Source organism: Suncus etruscus, chromosome 4, assembly GCF_024139225.1.
Source record: "Suncus etruscus isolate mSunEtr1 chromosome 4, mSunEtr1.pri.cur, whole genome shotgun sequence".
In the NCBI taxonomy this organism is placed as follows: domain Eukaryota; kingdom Metazoa; phylum Chordata; class Mammalia; order Eulipotyphla; family Soricidae; genus Suncus; species Suncus etruscus.
The window spans coordinates 132,697,785-132,714,006 of record NC_064851.1 but is presented as its reverse complement, the minus strand read 5'-3'; the positions used below and the strand labels follow the sequence as shown (position 1 = coordinate 132,714,006).

The 16,222-nt window shown below is 42.7% G+C and overlaps 2 protein-coding genes across 3 annotated transcripts in view; one reads left to right on the top strand and one right to left on the bottom strand.

The window, feature by feature from the left end:
• Window positions 1-7,568, top strand: part of LOC126006829 (microtubule-associated tumor suppressor 1 homolog) — a 97,045-nt gene extending 89,477 nt beyond the window's left edge. For both annotated transcript variants that reach the window (XM_049772357.1, XM_049772358.1), the window contains 3 exons: window positions 581-697; window positions 5,044-5,141; window positions 5,975-7,568. In XM_049772357.1, coding sequence (XP_049628314.1) covers window positions 581-697; window positions 5,044-5,141; window positions 5,975-6,188 — 429 coding nt within the window. In that variant the 3' untranslated portion in view covers window positions 6,189-7,568. The remainder of the gene's footprint in view (window positions 1-580; window positions 698-5,043; window positions 5,142-5,974) is intronic.
• Window positions 7,569-10,090: 2,522 nt separating this feature from the next.
• The window catches only part of PDGFRL (platelet derived growth factor receptor like), a 59,313-nt gene continuing 53,181 nt past the window's right edge, over window positions 10,091-16,222 (bottom strand). The window contains 3 exon segments of the mRNA XM_049772694.1: window positions 10,091-10,311; window positions 12,112-12,251; window positions 14,205-14,498. Coding sequence (XP_049628651.1) covers window positions 10,123-10,311; window positions 12,112-12,251; window positions 14,205-14,498 — 623 coding nt within the window. The 3' untranslated portion in view covers window positions 10,091-10,122.

The window sequence follows — 16,222 nt, the reverse complement described above, 5'->3', positions numbered from 1 at the left end:
ATCACAAAGTTTGGAATCCAATAGATAGTACAGTGGGGAAAGTGCTTGCTTTTATCTGGCTGATTTACATTTGATTCTCTCCTCCCCCTGACACCCCATACTTCCAGGAGTGATTCTTTTTTTTTTTTTTTGGTTTTGGGGCCACACTTGGTGACGCTCAGGGGTTACTCATGGCTATATGCTCAGAAATTGCTCCTGGCTTAGGGAGCCAAATGAGACACCGGGTGATTGAACCATCTATTCTAGGTTAACACGCACAAGGCAAATGCCCTTACTACTCCTGGTAGTACTCGTTGGACTATGTGGGATGCCAAGGATTGAGCCTGGATTGGCTTTCTGTAAGGCAAATGCCCTACTCTCTGTCCTGTAGTACTTTCTCTGTACTCCATCCTTATAAATTTAAATTTCTCTTAGCCTTTTTCACCTGTTTTTTTGAAAAATGGTACTAGATAGTACAAGTTTCTTCCTGTTTGCTTGTCTAGTTTCTACATCTAACCCAAGATTCTTTATATTAAAAATTAGAGGTAGGCGATTATATGAGATGATCAGCCAGAGCAATATTCTTAATTGTTATTTCCAGAAAAACCCTCAGATCATGTATCTGGAACAAGAATTAGAAAGCCTGAAAGCTGTGTTAGAGATAAAGAATGAGAAGCTACATCAACAGGACATCAAATTAATGAAAATGGAGAAAGTGGTAAGTACCTTTCTTTGCTTGACTAAATAGGACAAGATCAGAGAGGACTCTAACTATAAACTGTATTGTTACTCAGTTTAACTGTACCTGAAGATGCTTTGTAACATACATGGATTAATAGAGGCTGTATTTTATTTTATTTTATTTTATTTTATTTTATTTTTTGGTTTTTGGGCCACACCCGGCATTGCTCAGGGGTTACTCCTGGCTGTCTGCTCAGAAATAGCTCCTGGCAGGCACGGGGGACCATATGGGACACCGGGATTCGAACCAATGTATTTTATTTTCTGTCTTTGCTTGAGACTCACTCATTGATGCTTTCTAGAACATTCATTTCAAGGAGCATGTAACACAATATAACTGTATCAAATGTAAAAAAAAAGTAACACATAAAAAACTGTAATAAATGAAGCTTCAATTTCAGTGGTCTGTTTATCTGTATTATGATCTTAATATATATTGCAAAAAATCAGATTACAATACCAACCATATCTTGGTGGTTTTTTTTTTTTAATGGGAAAACACTGAATTCGTAACTTCTCATGAAAACAACTCTAATTTGCTATCTGACTTCTTCATCCTCTTGTAGAGTGAGGATGTGATGAATTGTGCTTTAGCAAAGAAACCCAGTTGGGCAAATGGTAGCCATTATAAAATAAAAACTGCACATTAAGTTTATTTTGAGGCCGCCGGAAGTTGCATTTACTATGGGACACATCTACCCAGAAACAGGTGCCTGGTCAGTGTGCAGTATGGTCAGTGTGAGTCATGAAACAGCCCTAGTACAACACTGCTGCTAGTAGCCAGGAGTGAAACTAATTGGGCAGGGCTTGGCAAGGCAGGGCAAGTGTCTGGCCTATGCGCCCTTCTCTCCTAATTAGATAGACTCATGGTTGAGTAAGCATCTCATTCAAGCCCAGAGGAGCCTCAACAAGGGAACTTGAGAACCTTGCTTAATTGTTTGGGTTTGGGTCTTGGGGATAGTTTGGTTTTCATGTTCTTTGGAAACTGGAAAGAAAGGGCTATGGTCCAGTAAATTAGATAGATTATCAGTAAACTTTGGATTTGAAAAGGAAGAAAGTAACTATTCGTTGGTCAGTGATCCAGACCTAATTAATGTCTGTACCATCTTGTGTCAAAGGTCACACCATTATCTTAGGTCTGAAACAGCAATTTAGTTATCATGGTGACTCAGATGATCCTTTTAATAATAATAATCCATTGTCCCATATGTCCTTCATGAATCAAGTTTTTTACCAAGAAGAAACTTAAAAATCATGTGCAGAAAGAACAAGTTCTGTCATAGACCTATGAAACATATCAGCAGTTAATACATACATTTTCATTTCTACTGATGCTTAAATATTTGTTTCTTGCCACATCAAAGAGGTATCATAGCATTGGTCAACTTGTAGACATTTTTATATCCAGGTGACTGAATGAATGTGATGACAGATAAACCCACTGTTCCTTATTCCTCTTATTTGTAAACTCTGGGTCTTTGTAGAAAGACTCTTAGAAAGCAAGTAAGCTTCCTCAGAATGAAAACTTTGGTTGGAAAACTGGTCTGCCAGTAACTGGCTCTGTGACCAGGGCTGACTTCAACTTTTACAAAGTGAGGTCTTGAACAAAGTCACTGCTATTGGTTGAGAGTCATGGGGGATATAGAGGCACTCCCTCAGTTGCTCACATCATGTAATTCTGGGAATTCTGGGGAGAAAATCTGGACTTCTTAGTGCAAAGCACATACTCTAGCCCTGTGAGCATCTTTCTGACCAAATATAATCTTTTAGTCCCAGTACCTAGTCTCCATTCTTCAGCCTCATGTTTTGTTTTGGATCTCTTTTTTTTGTTTGTTTGTTTGTTTTGCTTTTTTTGTTTTTGGGCCACACCCGGTAACGCTCAGGGGTTACTCCTGGCTATGCGCTCAGAAGTTGCTCCTGGCTTGGGGGACCATATGGGACACCGGGGGATTGAACTGCCGTCCGTCCAAGGCTAGCGCAGGAAAGGCAGGCACCTTACCTCTAGCGCCACCACCCGGCCCCTGTTTTGGATCTCTTTACAATTATTGGGAATTTCCAAATCTCCATTTTTGTATAATCTAGTCTTTTTTTTTTTTAATATCACTTAGTGGCAAGTTGTTTCTTCCGATTGACTTGTCTCACACATTTCCTAGATGACATGTTAGACAGTAGACTCCAAATTCAGAGCCTTAATCAATGTAGACTAGTCACAGGCTGCAGTAAACAGAGCTTAACATCAATTCTGACAAAACTGCGAGGTTGCCTCCTAAGCAACTAATGAAGCCTTAACTTTAGAAAGTGATTGAGTGAAGATGGGATCATCTGTTCATCATGTTGCTGATTAAGTATCTTCTGGGATTTCAGCCTTTCCATTGGTTTTTCCTTGGAAGTTGTTCCTGCACCAGCAGGAGAATAAAAATATTGTCCACTAAAGCACAGAGAGAGACTTTCTAACCAACCTGCTGCACTCGTTGCTTTTGCTGAGCTCTGTCTGTGTCTGCAGCTTTGTGGGGTCCCTCAGAGTTGACTGCTGAAAAGTAACTAGGAAACTGGCTCAGGACCACCTAACAGGTGCCAACACAGGGAACTGCTAGCCATTAAGTTTTTGTTTTTGTTTTGTTTTGTTTTACAAATGTGCCCTGGAAAGCTGAGAAACACAAGCAGAATTAGTGCCGTATTTTCCAGCATTTAAGAATACCGGGTGTATAAGACGACCCCCTAATTTTACAGTCTCGAACCATCTTTTCTGTTACTCCATATTGTCTTGCCGCAGCACAGTTATTGTGCTCCTTGGCAAAGTTTACAACATTCCTGTGCTCCAACTGTATGTACCACAGTGAGCCAATCACAACAAGCAAAGGTTCAAAGGTTAGACTGTAATAGATTTCCTCTCTGACTCTGGCCAATCTGAGCAGGCTTTTGACAGTGTAGATTCGGGTCCAGAACATTGTCTAATTTGCATGCATAAAAAGCCTGCTTGGATTGGCCGAGTTAGAGAGGTGGTCTGGGCAGCCTTGCAGTGATTGGTGCAGGATCGAGTTGAAAAATTCGTTTTGTGGCAATATCCAGACGATTTTCGTTTAGCGGCATATTGAATCGTTTTTCAGGATATACTTGGTGTATAAGACGACCCCAATTTTCGGTTGTCTTTTTTTGTTTCAAAAAGTCGTCTTATACACCAGAAAATATGGTAGCTGCATTTGATCCGCCCTCTTGGAAGTGAAAAGGCACATTGGAGCTAGAACAATTAATGTCTGCTTAAATCTGTTACCAATAAAGCTTTATAAATCATTATGCCTAAATAAAAATAACATTAATATGTATTAATATTAATATTAAATATTATATATTTAAATATTATAAATATTAATGTTAATATTTATTAATAAATTGAGGGGCCAGTGAGGTGGCGCTAGAGTTAAGATATCTGCCTTACAAGTGCTAGCCAAGGAAGGGCCGCTGTTCGATCCCCCGGTGTCCCATATGGTCCCCCCAAGCCAGGGGCAATTTCTGAGCGCTTAGCCAGGAGTAACTCCTGAGCATCAAACGGGTGTGGCCCAAAAAACCAAAAAAAAAAAAAATATATATATATATTAATAAATTGAATGAGGCACTGCCCACATTGTTCTCCCTGTAGTCAGGGGCCTGCCTTAGATTCTTGAGAACAGGGTGATGTTGATCAACTTGGTTAACCCCACGCAGGTCAACACTCAAAATTGGGCATCTATTTGATAAGATAATAGCTAATCAGGTTCAGTTCTAGGCTTCAGCAACAGTGATGATAATAATAGGAATAAGGTGGCAATATCTAGACAATATCTAGATTCTTTTGTGTGGTGTTGGTAAATAATATTTATTTTAATACACTATTTTGTTTTATATAAATATCTATTCAGTACACTCTTAAGTTTTATATTAGGCTAGGAAAATGGCCCAGATGGCTACATGTTCCCCAGGTTTCAACTCCAGTACCATATGGTCCTCTTAATACTGCCAGGAATAGCCCCTGAGAATCACCAAGTGTGGTTAAAAACAACAATAAAGAAGGAGGGGGGAACTTTGGAATGGAGCAATAGTACAGTGAGGATGCTTTTTTGACATGGGTTCAATCCCCCATACCACATCTTGTCTCTCAGGCCCCACCAGGGGTGATCCTTGAATGCAGAGTCAGGAGTAGACCCTAAACACATGTACAGCTACATGTATTTTACACGCAATAACAATAATAATAAAGCAGGATGCATGTGGGTATTAGCATTTTGGGGGGGGGTTCGGCCACACCTGTTTTTAACAATAAATGGTGGCTTTCTTGTATATTCCAAGGTCGACAACAATACAGCATTGGTTGACAAGTTGAAGCGATTCCAGCAGGAGAATGAGGAACTAAAAGCTCGGATGGACAAGCACATGGCAATTTCAAGGTGAAAACAAAAGGTCCTAGTTGTCCTGAGTTCCTCCCTTACTGGGTCATTCTCAGTTATTACTTTCTTTCCACACTCCACCCAGTGGCTGCTGGTTATGCGACTGAAACACTTGAATAAAGGTTTGGGGGAGGGGCAGAGAGATAGTACAGCAGGTAAAGCAACTCAGGTTTAATCCTCAACACCCTATATGGTCCCCTGAGCACTGCGACATGTAGCTCAAAGACAAAAAAAAATTATTTTGATCTAAAAAAAATTGGAATACTTCATGCTTTTACCAGCTTGTCCCACCAGACCCAGACACGCCCAGCTTTCTGACTCTAGGAATATTTTCAGATACAGAGTATCACAGGGCCAAAGAGGACTGGGTCAGATATAAGACATGCAGAGTATTTGTGGAAGTCCCCCTCATCCAAAGAGCATCCTTTGTTCAAGCCCACACTTGCTGGGGTCTCAAACCCCCTGCCCAGACAGCTCCAGGCCCAAGGGCTGATTATACTGAGGTGCTGCCTCACAGTTTTTAAATGGCCAAATGTAGTTTCAAGCGTTTGTTTCTTAGGGTTTTTTTTTGGGGGGGGGTGTGTCACTCATGATCCCATGGTTTCTTTTTGTTTTTCTTTTCTTTTTTTTTGGGGGGGTGGTCATACTTGACTGTGTTCAGGACTTACTCCTGGCTCTGCAACTCAGGAATTAACCCCTGTCAGTGCTCCATGAACCATATGGGACCATATGGGGTGCCATGGATCGATCCCTGGTTATACAAGGCAAACACCTAGCTGCTATACTATCACTCAGGCCCCAGTTCTCATGGTCTGATGCTCTCCTGTCTTTAGGCAACTCTCCACTGAGCAGGCGGTGCTGCAGGAGTCCCTGGAGAAGGAATCCAAAGTTAACAAGCGACTCTCCATGGAGAACGAGGAGCTGCTTTGGAAGCTGCACAACGGGGACCTATGCAGCCTCAAGAGATCACCCACATCCGCCCCCATCCCCTTCCCATCACCCAGGAATTCAGGCTCCTTCTCCAGCCCCAGTGTCTCACCCAGATGACACTTTCTCCAGACTGAGAGACTGTCGGGAAAACCTTGACTGCTGGGGGGAGCCAGAGCTTCCTGAGCTGATGTGTAAACCTGTGAACTGGAATGGAAACCCCACCCCACCCCAACCCAGTGGCTGCCAGGAGACTGGAACTCAGGACCAGAGACTCCTCTCTCCACCCACACCCTCCCCCAAAGATTTCCCAGTAGATCTCCATAAACGCTGTTGCACAATGCACTTAAAAGAACGAGAGGATCTTGTTCATTTGCCTTTTTCACCTAAGCATAAGGGGGAAAAAATGCTCTCAGGGGCCCATTAAGATAAAGATTTCTGACCCTTTTTACTGTTCCTCGTCACACACTTCCTTGTAATTTTTGTTTTGGTCTGTCTGGGGCTGCATGAGTAAATGAGTAAATGTGTGTCCCTTGCTGCAGAGTAGGAGTCGGAAGCCAATTCTCCCTGGACCTGTGCTAGTCAAATGGTCGCAGTTGAGTTTCCACCAAAAGCCATAGAAGCGACCATGGATTCCGCCCAGCTCTTGGACAGGAGGGGATGAGGGAATAACCAGAAAAGTCTTCCCTTGTCCATGTCTAGATATTTTCTGTAGTCGCTGACACTTTTTCAGTGTTTGATCACATCTGTTGCAGTAGCTTGATTTTGTTCCCCTCCTATTCATACATTTTTAACTTCTCCTTTGTAAACCTAATATTACACCACATTCTCAGGCGATGAGCAACTGTAGAACCCTAATTTTTCTACAAATCTGTATAGAGAAAATGGGCAGTACCAGTGGATTGTATCTGCCTTATTTTTTATCTTGATCTCGCGAATTTAAACTGTCTTCTCTGTCATTACCCTCACTTCTCCCTTTTCCTCCTTGTCTAAAGCTGCAAAAGCAAACCTTCTACCTCTTACCTGTTTTACGGGAACAAGGGGAAAGAGGAAGCTTTCCCAGGATCAGCTCATCTTCAAGATGCTGCAGCCATCAATTTCCAAATAAGCTAAGACCAGGATCTGATGGTTACAAATTTGGAAGAAACCACAGAAAGGCTCAAGAGTGTCATTTGTTTGTGGATAGGATTCAGGGCTTGGCACTGAGGAGGAGCACCTTCATCAGACCAACAATGAAGGAATTTCTGGAGCAAATTCTGGGGAAGTGATGCTAGATTTTTGTGGACCTTTTGAGGAATTATCCTCTCCTGGAAAGCGCAGCTACAGGGCCAGCCACAAATGGGAACTATGTCCTGTACAACTCTCCTCCATCCTGCAGTTCATTATTTTTTTCTTCAAAGCTTGCTACTGGTTTTTCAGGTATCTCTCTTGTCTCTGTTTCCTTGCTTATTTTCACCTATTCAAAAGCCTGTGTTCTCTCAAACAGATTTCTTCTCTTTCATGTTTTTGTAACAATTTTTGTTCAATAAAAACCATGTGCTTAAGTAAAAACAAAATACCCTTGTAACTTTCTCCCAATTCTGATGCTTTGGGGGAGGTGGAGGGAAAGATCATGGCTTTTCCTCCTTCTCACTACACAAGTTCACAGTGTCATACCAGTATTTACTAACCTGAGTTGTTTGCTGTCTACGTCACCTCTACTAAGAACAAGTTCAGGATACCAGATGTGGGTATTTAAGCCATCATTTCCACATCCTCTACTGAACAAGGTGATATTCATGATTTCATGTTTTTAGTAATTAATGATTATGTCTGAGTCTTGAAGCTTCTATAATTTTATTATCTCTATAACCTTCCATGTTTGCTTCTGATCAGATGGGAATGTAGTTCACTGCCATCTCCTTTATCTCTCCCTGCTCATCCTGTCCCACTGTTAGTCTCCCTGGCAGAAACCTGAGCTGGGTTGGCCATTCAGCCTCTGCACTGTTTCCTGCTGACCTCCAGGCCCTGTGGGTGACACAGGAGAAATCAATCTCACACAATTCAAGTCTTCAGAGACTCGGAGATAACAGGAGAGAAGATAAGAATCAAAATAGAGAACTTTGATTTTTTTTTCCAAACCAAATGTTTTATACAGGATGCAAAATGTTGGCACAACATAAAAATTTGGATGTGTAAACAATTGTAGTAGTGCTCAGTTTGTAGTGATGAAAGTGTATTTTATTTACTTTGATTACATAAATAAATGGAATAGTCCATTTAAGAGTTGTAACCTCTGACATACTTCTTCAGTCTTGAGTGTTTAATCCAGTGTCTAACCTCTCTCAAGCACAGAATGTTAATAGTGCATCTCCTGGTAAGTTATTCCAAGAATTTTGAATGTAACTGCAAAATTCAGTCATGGGCTAACATTTGACTCACAGGGCTTGGATCAGAGGTAAACTTTTCTTTTTTGTTCCTTTCTTTTTTTGGGGGGGTAGACAGGAGGGCACACACTTGGCACTGCTTTGGGGTTACTCCTGGCTCTGTACTCAGTAATCACTCCTGGTGGTGCTGGGGGATCATATGGGCTGTCATGGCTTGAACCTAGGCCATCCACATGAAAGGCAAGTACTATGTGCTGTACCACAGCATCCTGGCTCTAGCCCTTAGGTAAGCTTTTCTTTTTTTAAAAAAACTCAAAGCTATGTATATTTGAAAACCAACTTTTTTTTTTTTTTTTTGGTTTTTGGGTCACACCGGCGGTGCTCACCTGGCTGTCTGCTCAGAAATAGCTCCTGGCAGGTACGAGGGACCATATGGGACACCAGGATTCGAACCAACCACCTTTGGTCCTGGATCGGCTGCTACAAGGCAAATGCCGCCGTGCTATCTCTCCAGGCCCAAAAACCAACTTTTATCACTGGTTTTAATCATTGCTTTGGCAATAGTAGGGGATTTGCCTTGCACACAGCTGACCTGAGTTTGAGTCCTGGCATTCTCACATGTAACTGCCGAGAATAATTTCTGGTAGAGCTAGGCTTAGTCCCTGAGTCATCACTATATGTGACCCAAAAACCAAAATAAGAATAACAATAGTTATGGTCTATTCATGGTTTTTTTTTTGTTTTGGTTTGGTTTTTGGGCCATACCGGCGGTGCTCAGGGGTTAATCCTGGCTGTCTGCTCAGAAATTGCTCTTGGCAGGCACGGGGGACCATATGAGACACCGGGATTTGAACCAACCACCTTTGGTTCTGGATCGGCTGCTTGCAAGGCAAGCACCACTGTGCTATCTCTCCGGGCCCTATTCATGGGTTTTTTTAAAATACCTTTATAGCTCATTGGCTATAAGGTTGCTATGGGGTGGAAGGAACTTGTGTAAGCATTCATATCTCAAGATGCTGCTCTTGAGGAATATGTTATCACACTTTTAGATTATCATATATTATAACTAATTAGAATACTAGATACTCACCCAAGCACTGTTAGCAAGCAATCTTGTGTATGACTTGAAATAAGGGAGTTAAAGAGAACACAAGAGGCCAGAAGCTCACCTTGTATGCCACTGACCCCAATGTCTACCAATCAGTACAGTCCTCTGATGGACCAGCAGGGGTCACTCCTTGTGTGCTGACAGTCTCAAAGAGGTAGAGCCATACCTGACATGCAGAGGATCTCTTGACACCCTAGGACCTCCCAAGTACTGCTGGGGAGTGCTCCCTCTTCCCCCCAAAATTAAATTTAACAGCAATTTTTTCTTTACAAAATTTTGCATGTTTAATAGAAATGATTATATAAACTTGTTTACACACATGCCTTTGTATGAAAACTAGAGGCACATACATGGAAGGTAAGCAGTAAGAGTACATGTTTTCTGTTAGGAGAGTTAACCCTTGTATTCTTAGACCAGAGGATTTCCTTTTCGGCAGATATCTGGGTCTGCCTCAACAGGCAGAGGCTGGGCTTTGGTTCCTTCCATCAGCCTCTGGCAGAACACAAATCAAAAGCACCCCAAAGCTGGTTGTGTGCACTCACAGGCTTTCCATCAGTTCATTCTGCTTCATTTTTCCAAGTTAGGAAAACTCAACAGTGGTGGCTACTGTAGTCTGTCCTTGGGGATTCTGGGCCGTGCAAATATAATATCCCACATCAATGGTCTCAAAGTCCTCCACTGTGAGGACACTCTGGGATATCCGGGTGGTGTGTGTGAGCCCCCTGTGGATCAGCCTCCATGTGTCCTGGATGGTCACGGGCCTCTCATCCTGCAGAACAACACCCACACAGACTGAAGCAGTAAGGACAAGCAACTATAAACGACACTGCTTTACCAGGATGGTGAGTGCTCCTTTCAGAAAGCAAAGCAGTGTTCAGTGCTACTTTTATGCCAGAACCATTTTTTTTCCCCAACACCCTCATAACCATTTTCTAATGCTTTATTTCAAGGAAATCTTGAGTTACCTGGTGCTGTTCAGCTCTCTGTATGCTTGGCATTAAGCATGAAAAAAAAATGTTTCCACAACCCCCTCCCACATGTACCACTCACTCTTCACACAAAGTGTTCCTTATTCATAGAGTTTAAAGCTGCAGGGCAGGGACCCACACCCAAAGCTTGCTGAAATAAATGAAAGCTTATTGATACTATGTGTGACTAAGAACTCCAGAGGCATAAAAGTGGTACCTAGGAGGACCTAGGTGATGATGGGATGAGATTGCACCCTTTTTGTATTCATTTGTGAGATATTTCATCCAACATGGGTGATAGAGATGGAGTGTTTCCTGGATAAGGATTGGACAATTACAGTATTTGTAGTATTGCTAAATAAATGCCTTTCTGCTCATAAAATAACACTTTGTAATATATTTTAAATTTCTCTCAAAAATCTTTTATGTCTACTATGTTAGGTTAGCACTTCAGCAGACAGCAAGTCTCCCTAGATGCTGACTCTTAAGACTTCAGGGAGAGTTATTTCCACCAATGGCTGCTCTGGTGCCTCTTGGCTACTGAGTAGGTCTCAGGAGCCCAAACTGTGTGTCAAGAATAGGATTATTCCATGTTGGTAGCAAAGCTGTTTATTTTAGCAAGTGGGACAGGCACAGAGGCTCAATTTGCAATAGCTACTTTTATGGAGAGTCTATTTTAAAAGTATCTAGAGCCTCACAACACCTATTTTGATGGGGCCTGTTTTCACACAAGGTACTTAGAGCTGGTTGCCATCTATGAGGACAAGAAAAGAAACCTAAAGGAGAGTGAACTGGCCTAGAATTCCCCCAGAATTAAATTCAAGAGAAAGGGGCCCGGAGAGATAGCACAGCGGTGCTTGCCTTGCAAGCAGCCAATCCAGAACCTAAGGTGGTTGGTTCGAATCCCGGTGTCCCATATGGTCCTCCGTGCCTACCAGGAGCTATTTCTGAGCAGACAGCCAGGAGTAACGCTGGGTGTGACCCAAAAACCAAAAAAAAAAAAAAAAATTCAAGAGAAAGATGGTATGTACTTCCTTTCTCTTTCATGGACATGGCCCCTCATATGAAGTAAAATCATATGTGAGGAGACAGTGTATAAAGTGCATTGATTTGCTTCATGAAATGCAGTGCAGTATGTTAAGAATAGGGAAAGCATATCTAAAATTATACTGAAATATCTTTTTTTTTTTCTTTACAGATTTCTCAGCAGTGGGCTACCCCTCTTTTTACATCTTTTTTTTTAAACACTTTGATTACATACATGATTGTGTTTGGGTTTCAGTCATGTAAAAAACACCACCCATCACCAGTGCAACATTCCACCACCAATGTCCCAAATCTCCCCTCCTCCCCACCCAACCCCTGCCTGTACTCTAAACAGGCTCTCCATTTCCCTCATACATTCTCATTATTAGGACAGTTCAAAATGTAGTTATTTCTCTAACTAAACTCATCACTCTTTGTGGTGAGCTTCCTGAGGTGAGCTGGAACTTCCAGCTCTTTAAAAAGACTTGACCCTCTACCATCTATCTCACGTGACTTGTACTTCTCAAGTGCAAGAACTTGAACTCAAATAGCCAGCCATGCCCACAAGTGCCTACCTTCTGTCCTGGATAGATCCACCTGAACTCCACCTCCACATCAGGCTCCCCTAGGACAGTGCAGAGGATGCTAATGTCATCCCCCCCTTTCACTTTGTTTGAGGATGCTGAGATGGTGGTTGATGGAGGGCCACTGGGAACTGGAAGTAAAGAGAAACAGGACAAGTGGGAGGAAATTTGTGAGTATAGCATTAAGAACAAAGCTTGCTCTAAATAGCACTCTTAGTTTCTACTGGCCCTCTTCCCTCTTCAGAGTATTTTTGGATACAAAGTCTGTCAGTTCACTCAAGTCATTTTGTTGGTACCTTTTGCAAGGCAGATCTAAGAGCTAGGGTACAGCAGTGAACTGGACAGGTACCATAGCTATATCTGTGGGGCCTTTTATAGAGGTGGCAGACAGATGCAGAACAGCTCATTACATGGTTCATCTGAAACCTGAATGGGTCTTAGAGCTTTAAGGAAAAGCCCAGAGTGTTTCAGAGGCTGGGAGGCAGGATATGCTTTCTTGAGGAAGCAATATTTAAACAAAAATCTATTACAAGGGTGGGCATGAAGGGGAAAGCACTTAGATTTAGAATGGTCTTGGGCAAAGCCTTCCAAAGAAGCAGGTTACAGAGTGGGAATGCTATTCAGATTAGATGCACTGGCCTTGTTATAGGAAAGGGAACATGATCTAGGAAAGTAGGACTGAATGGTTTCAACATAAGTTATGATCTGCTATGTGGAAATGGAGAAAAAATGGTGAGCATGGAGAAGACCAACTTGAAAGGTATTCACATGTATCCAAACAGAGAAGTAACAGGATTGGAAATGATAAGGAAAAAGTCAAAGGAACAAAGAAGAAATGACATGATTATGTTCACTCCCAGTCATGGCCCTGTGCACCATGTGACTGTGACAAGGAAAGTCCAAAGTTCAAAGAAGTGTTAGGTGCAGAGCTGGATGGTGAAGCAACCCCCCAGGTCTGGGCCCGTATAATTTGAAAATCTCATGAGCAAACTGAAGCACAGAGTAACTGAAAACTAAGTCCTGAACCATCATGGGTGGGCAGTGAACTAGACTGAAAAAGAACCGGGGAACACAAACACTAAAAGAAGGTATATGCAAAAGGCTGACAACGAATAAGTGAATTGAGGAAAGCAGTGAAAGCAGGGCCAATAGAAAGGGGGGCTTCGGGGGGGCTAGAATATATAGCAAGTAGGGTATTTACCTTGAACATGGCCAACCCAGGTTCAATCTCTGGCATTCCATATGGTTCCTGCACCAGCAGGAATGATTTCTAAGTGCAGAGCCAGAAGTAGCCCCTGAGCACTGCTGAGTGTAACCCAAATACCAAAAGAAAAAAAAAGAGGGGGGTTCATATAGGCAAAGCAGATTTCAGTAAGATGAGAATAGGCATTTGGTGGGTAAACACATGGCAGGGTCCCCCAAGCAGAGTGGTTGAAGAGAAAATGGGCAGGAAGGAAATGGAGAGTGGAGCGAGGAGGTGCCACATCAGAACAGGAGGAGTCCAAGAATGCTGAGTAAACAATCCACGTACAAGTCTTAGGCTGGAGTTGCTCGATTCCCATGGTAGACTGACTGACATGTTGACTGAAGGAAGGGGATGTTCAAAGGTGGAGCACCAAGGCAGGCAGTGAGCCAAGCAAATGGGTACTAGGTGGAAGTGGACATTCCCCAGAAGTTGAAATGAGGAAAAGATAGTAAGCCACTGAAGAAAGTGATCATGAAGGAGATGAGCAGGCTTTTGAGGTCTGCTCCCAACTTTAAGACTGGGCTGGGCAGTGCCTGAGGAAACAGCAGATCTGGTTTGTGAAAAAGGATCTGGTTGATCTCTGAGAAAAAGTGTAAGATGTGGTAGAGGGTGAGCTGGTTCCTCACTTACACAGGCAGTGTCCTGAGTAAATGATGAAAGTATCTGGATAGAAAGATATCAAATGCTATTGAGTTGGGGACCACAAGCAAGCAAGAAGATAGGATATTCTGGACAAGATGATGCTGTAAAATAGATGTTAGAACAGATTTCTGCATATCCTGTTGTCATCCCAAGTAGGGGACAGCAGGGCATGATACTAATTGGCTAAAGGCTTTACCTTCCACGTAGAGCAGGTGGTACTTGACAGAGATCTGAGACTTGCCCCCAGCCTCCGCCTTGCAGTAGACAACCCCTTGCTGGTCAGAATGTGGCTGCAGGTAGACAAAGCCTCTCCTCACGTCATACATGATGTCGGTGCCATTGGCTGGAATTTCCTTGGCTGGAAACTCCCTGTGGAGAGTGACTTTGGCTGACACGACGGTCACTCGACAAGGAACTACAGCTTGTCTGTCAGGGTTCAGGTAGACAACATCAAAGTAGCTGGGAGATGGTACAAAGAGTTCCCCTTTCTCTGTAAAGGGAAAGCATGGGCATATTAATTCCATACAGATGGAAGAATTTTTTGCAATGAGGGAGGAGTTATTTTTTTTTATCTTTTTGTTCACATCCAGTAATGCACAAGGAACACTCTTGGCAGGGAACAGGGAATCACAGTGGATGCTGGGGATCAAATATAGGTGGGTCATTTGCAAAGTAAACACACTACTCACTGTACCATGGCTCTAGTCCCAGGAAGGAATTTTTTTTTTTTTTTTTGGTTTTTCGGGCCACACCCAATTGATGCTCAGGGGTTTACTCCAGGCTAAGCGCTCAGAAATTGCCCCTGGCTTGGGGGGACCATATGGGACACCGGGGGATCGAACCTCAGTCCCTGGTCCTTGGCTAGCGCTTGCAAGGCAGATGCCTTACCTCTAGCGCCACCCTCGCCGGCCCCGCAAGGATATTTTTTAATTCAATTTTATTTGTTTTTGAACCAACCAGTGGTACTCCCAGGAATTAAACCAAGGTCAATCCCATTCTCCCTGTGCTATCTCATTAGCCCATAACTAATTTTTAAATATAGTTTAGCCTGGCTTCAATAGTGTCCACATTTATGGAGTTGATGTTCAAAGTTTCTGTACCCTGCCTAAGCACCCAAAACCATCCCTGCACTGTTATGTCACCCCTAGTCCACCTCTTTAAAGGAAGAGTGGCTTAAGGATTTTGGAGTGCACACAAGCGGTGCTCAAGGATTGCTCCTGGCTCTGCACTCAAATTATTCCTGGCATTATTCCTAAATAAGATTTCAGGATTGAATGGATCAGTCACATTGCAAGGACAGTTGTCTAACCCTCTGTACTATCACTCTGGCCTCTGATTAAGAATTCTCACATATAGGGCCCAGAGATGTGTCAGTATGCTGGTTCCTCATCAATAGTAAAATATATGTTTCCATGGCTTTCCTTTGAGATTTCACTTTGTCTCCTTTAAAGAAACACAAATGGTATTGATTCAAGACTACCTTTTCCGGGCCCGGAGAGATAGCACAGCAGGCGTTTGCCTTGCAAGCAAGACCAAAGGTGGTTGGTTCGAATCCTGGTGTCCCATATGGACCCCCATGCCTGCCAGGAGCTATTTCTGAGCAGAAAGCCAGGAGTAACCCCTGAGCACGGCCGGGTGTGGCCCAAAAACCAAAAAAAAAAAAAAAAAAAACTACCTTTTCCTTACAAAAAAGGGGAAAATCCTTTTTGTAACCTGTGTCTCCCCTGCTGTTTGTGTAGAGAAATTTTCAGTATTTCAGTTTTAGTAACAGAAAACTTTCCTACCTTTATCCAGGAAGACAGTATCTGTCCACATCCACTGCCAGGACCTACCACTCATGTTCTAATCTCAGCTTGTTCCCCTCAGAGTTCAGTGCTACACAGTCCATTTCCTCCAAAATTCCTCTGCTACTGCCTAATGGCCTTTACATCCAACACAACCCCATGATGTCAAAGGACTCTGATTGGACTTTTTGTATGTCTTGGTCTTTTGATTTGGCATAGCACATTAAACCCTTGGTTTTGTAGGTCATGTAATAAGGGACTAGTGTAGTAATCACTCAGAGAAATTCAAAATTGCACCCCAATATTGGTTAAATTCTTTCTTATATATTATCCCGAATATTCCTGAAACAGGTCATTCTTCTTTGATTTCTCCCTTCCCTCTTTTGTGCCATAGGCATGACAGTACAAGTTGAGAGGAGAATCCTTCAAT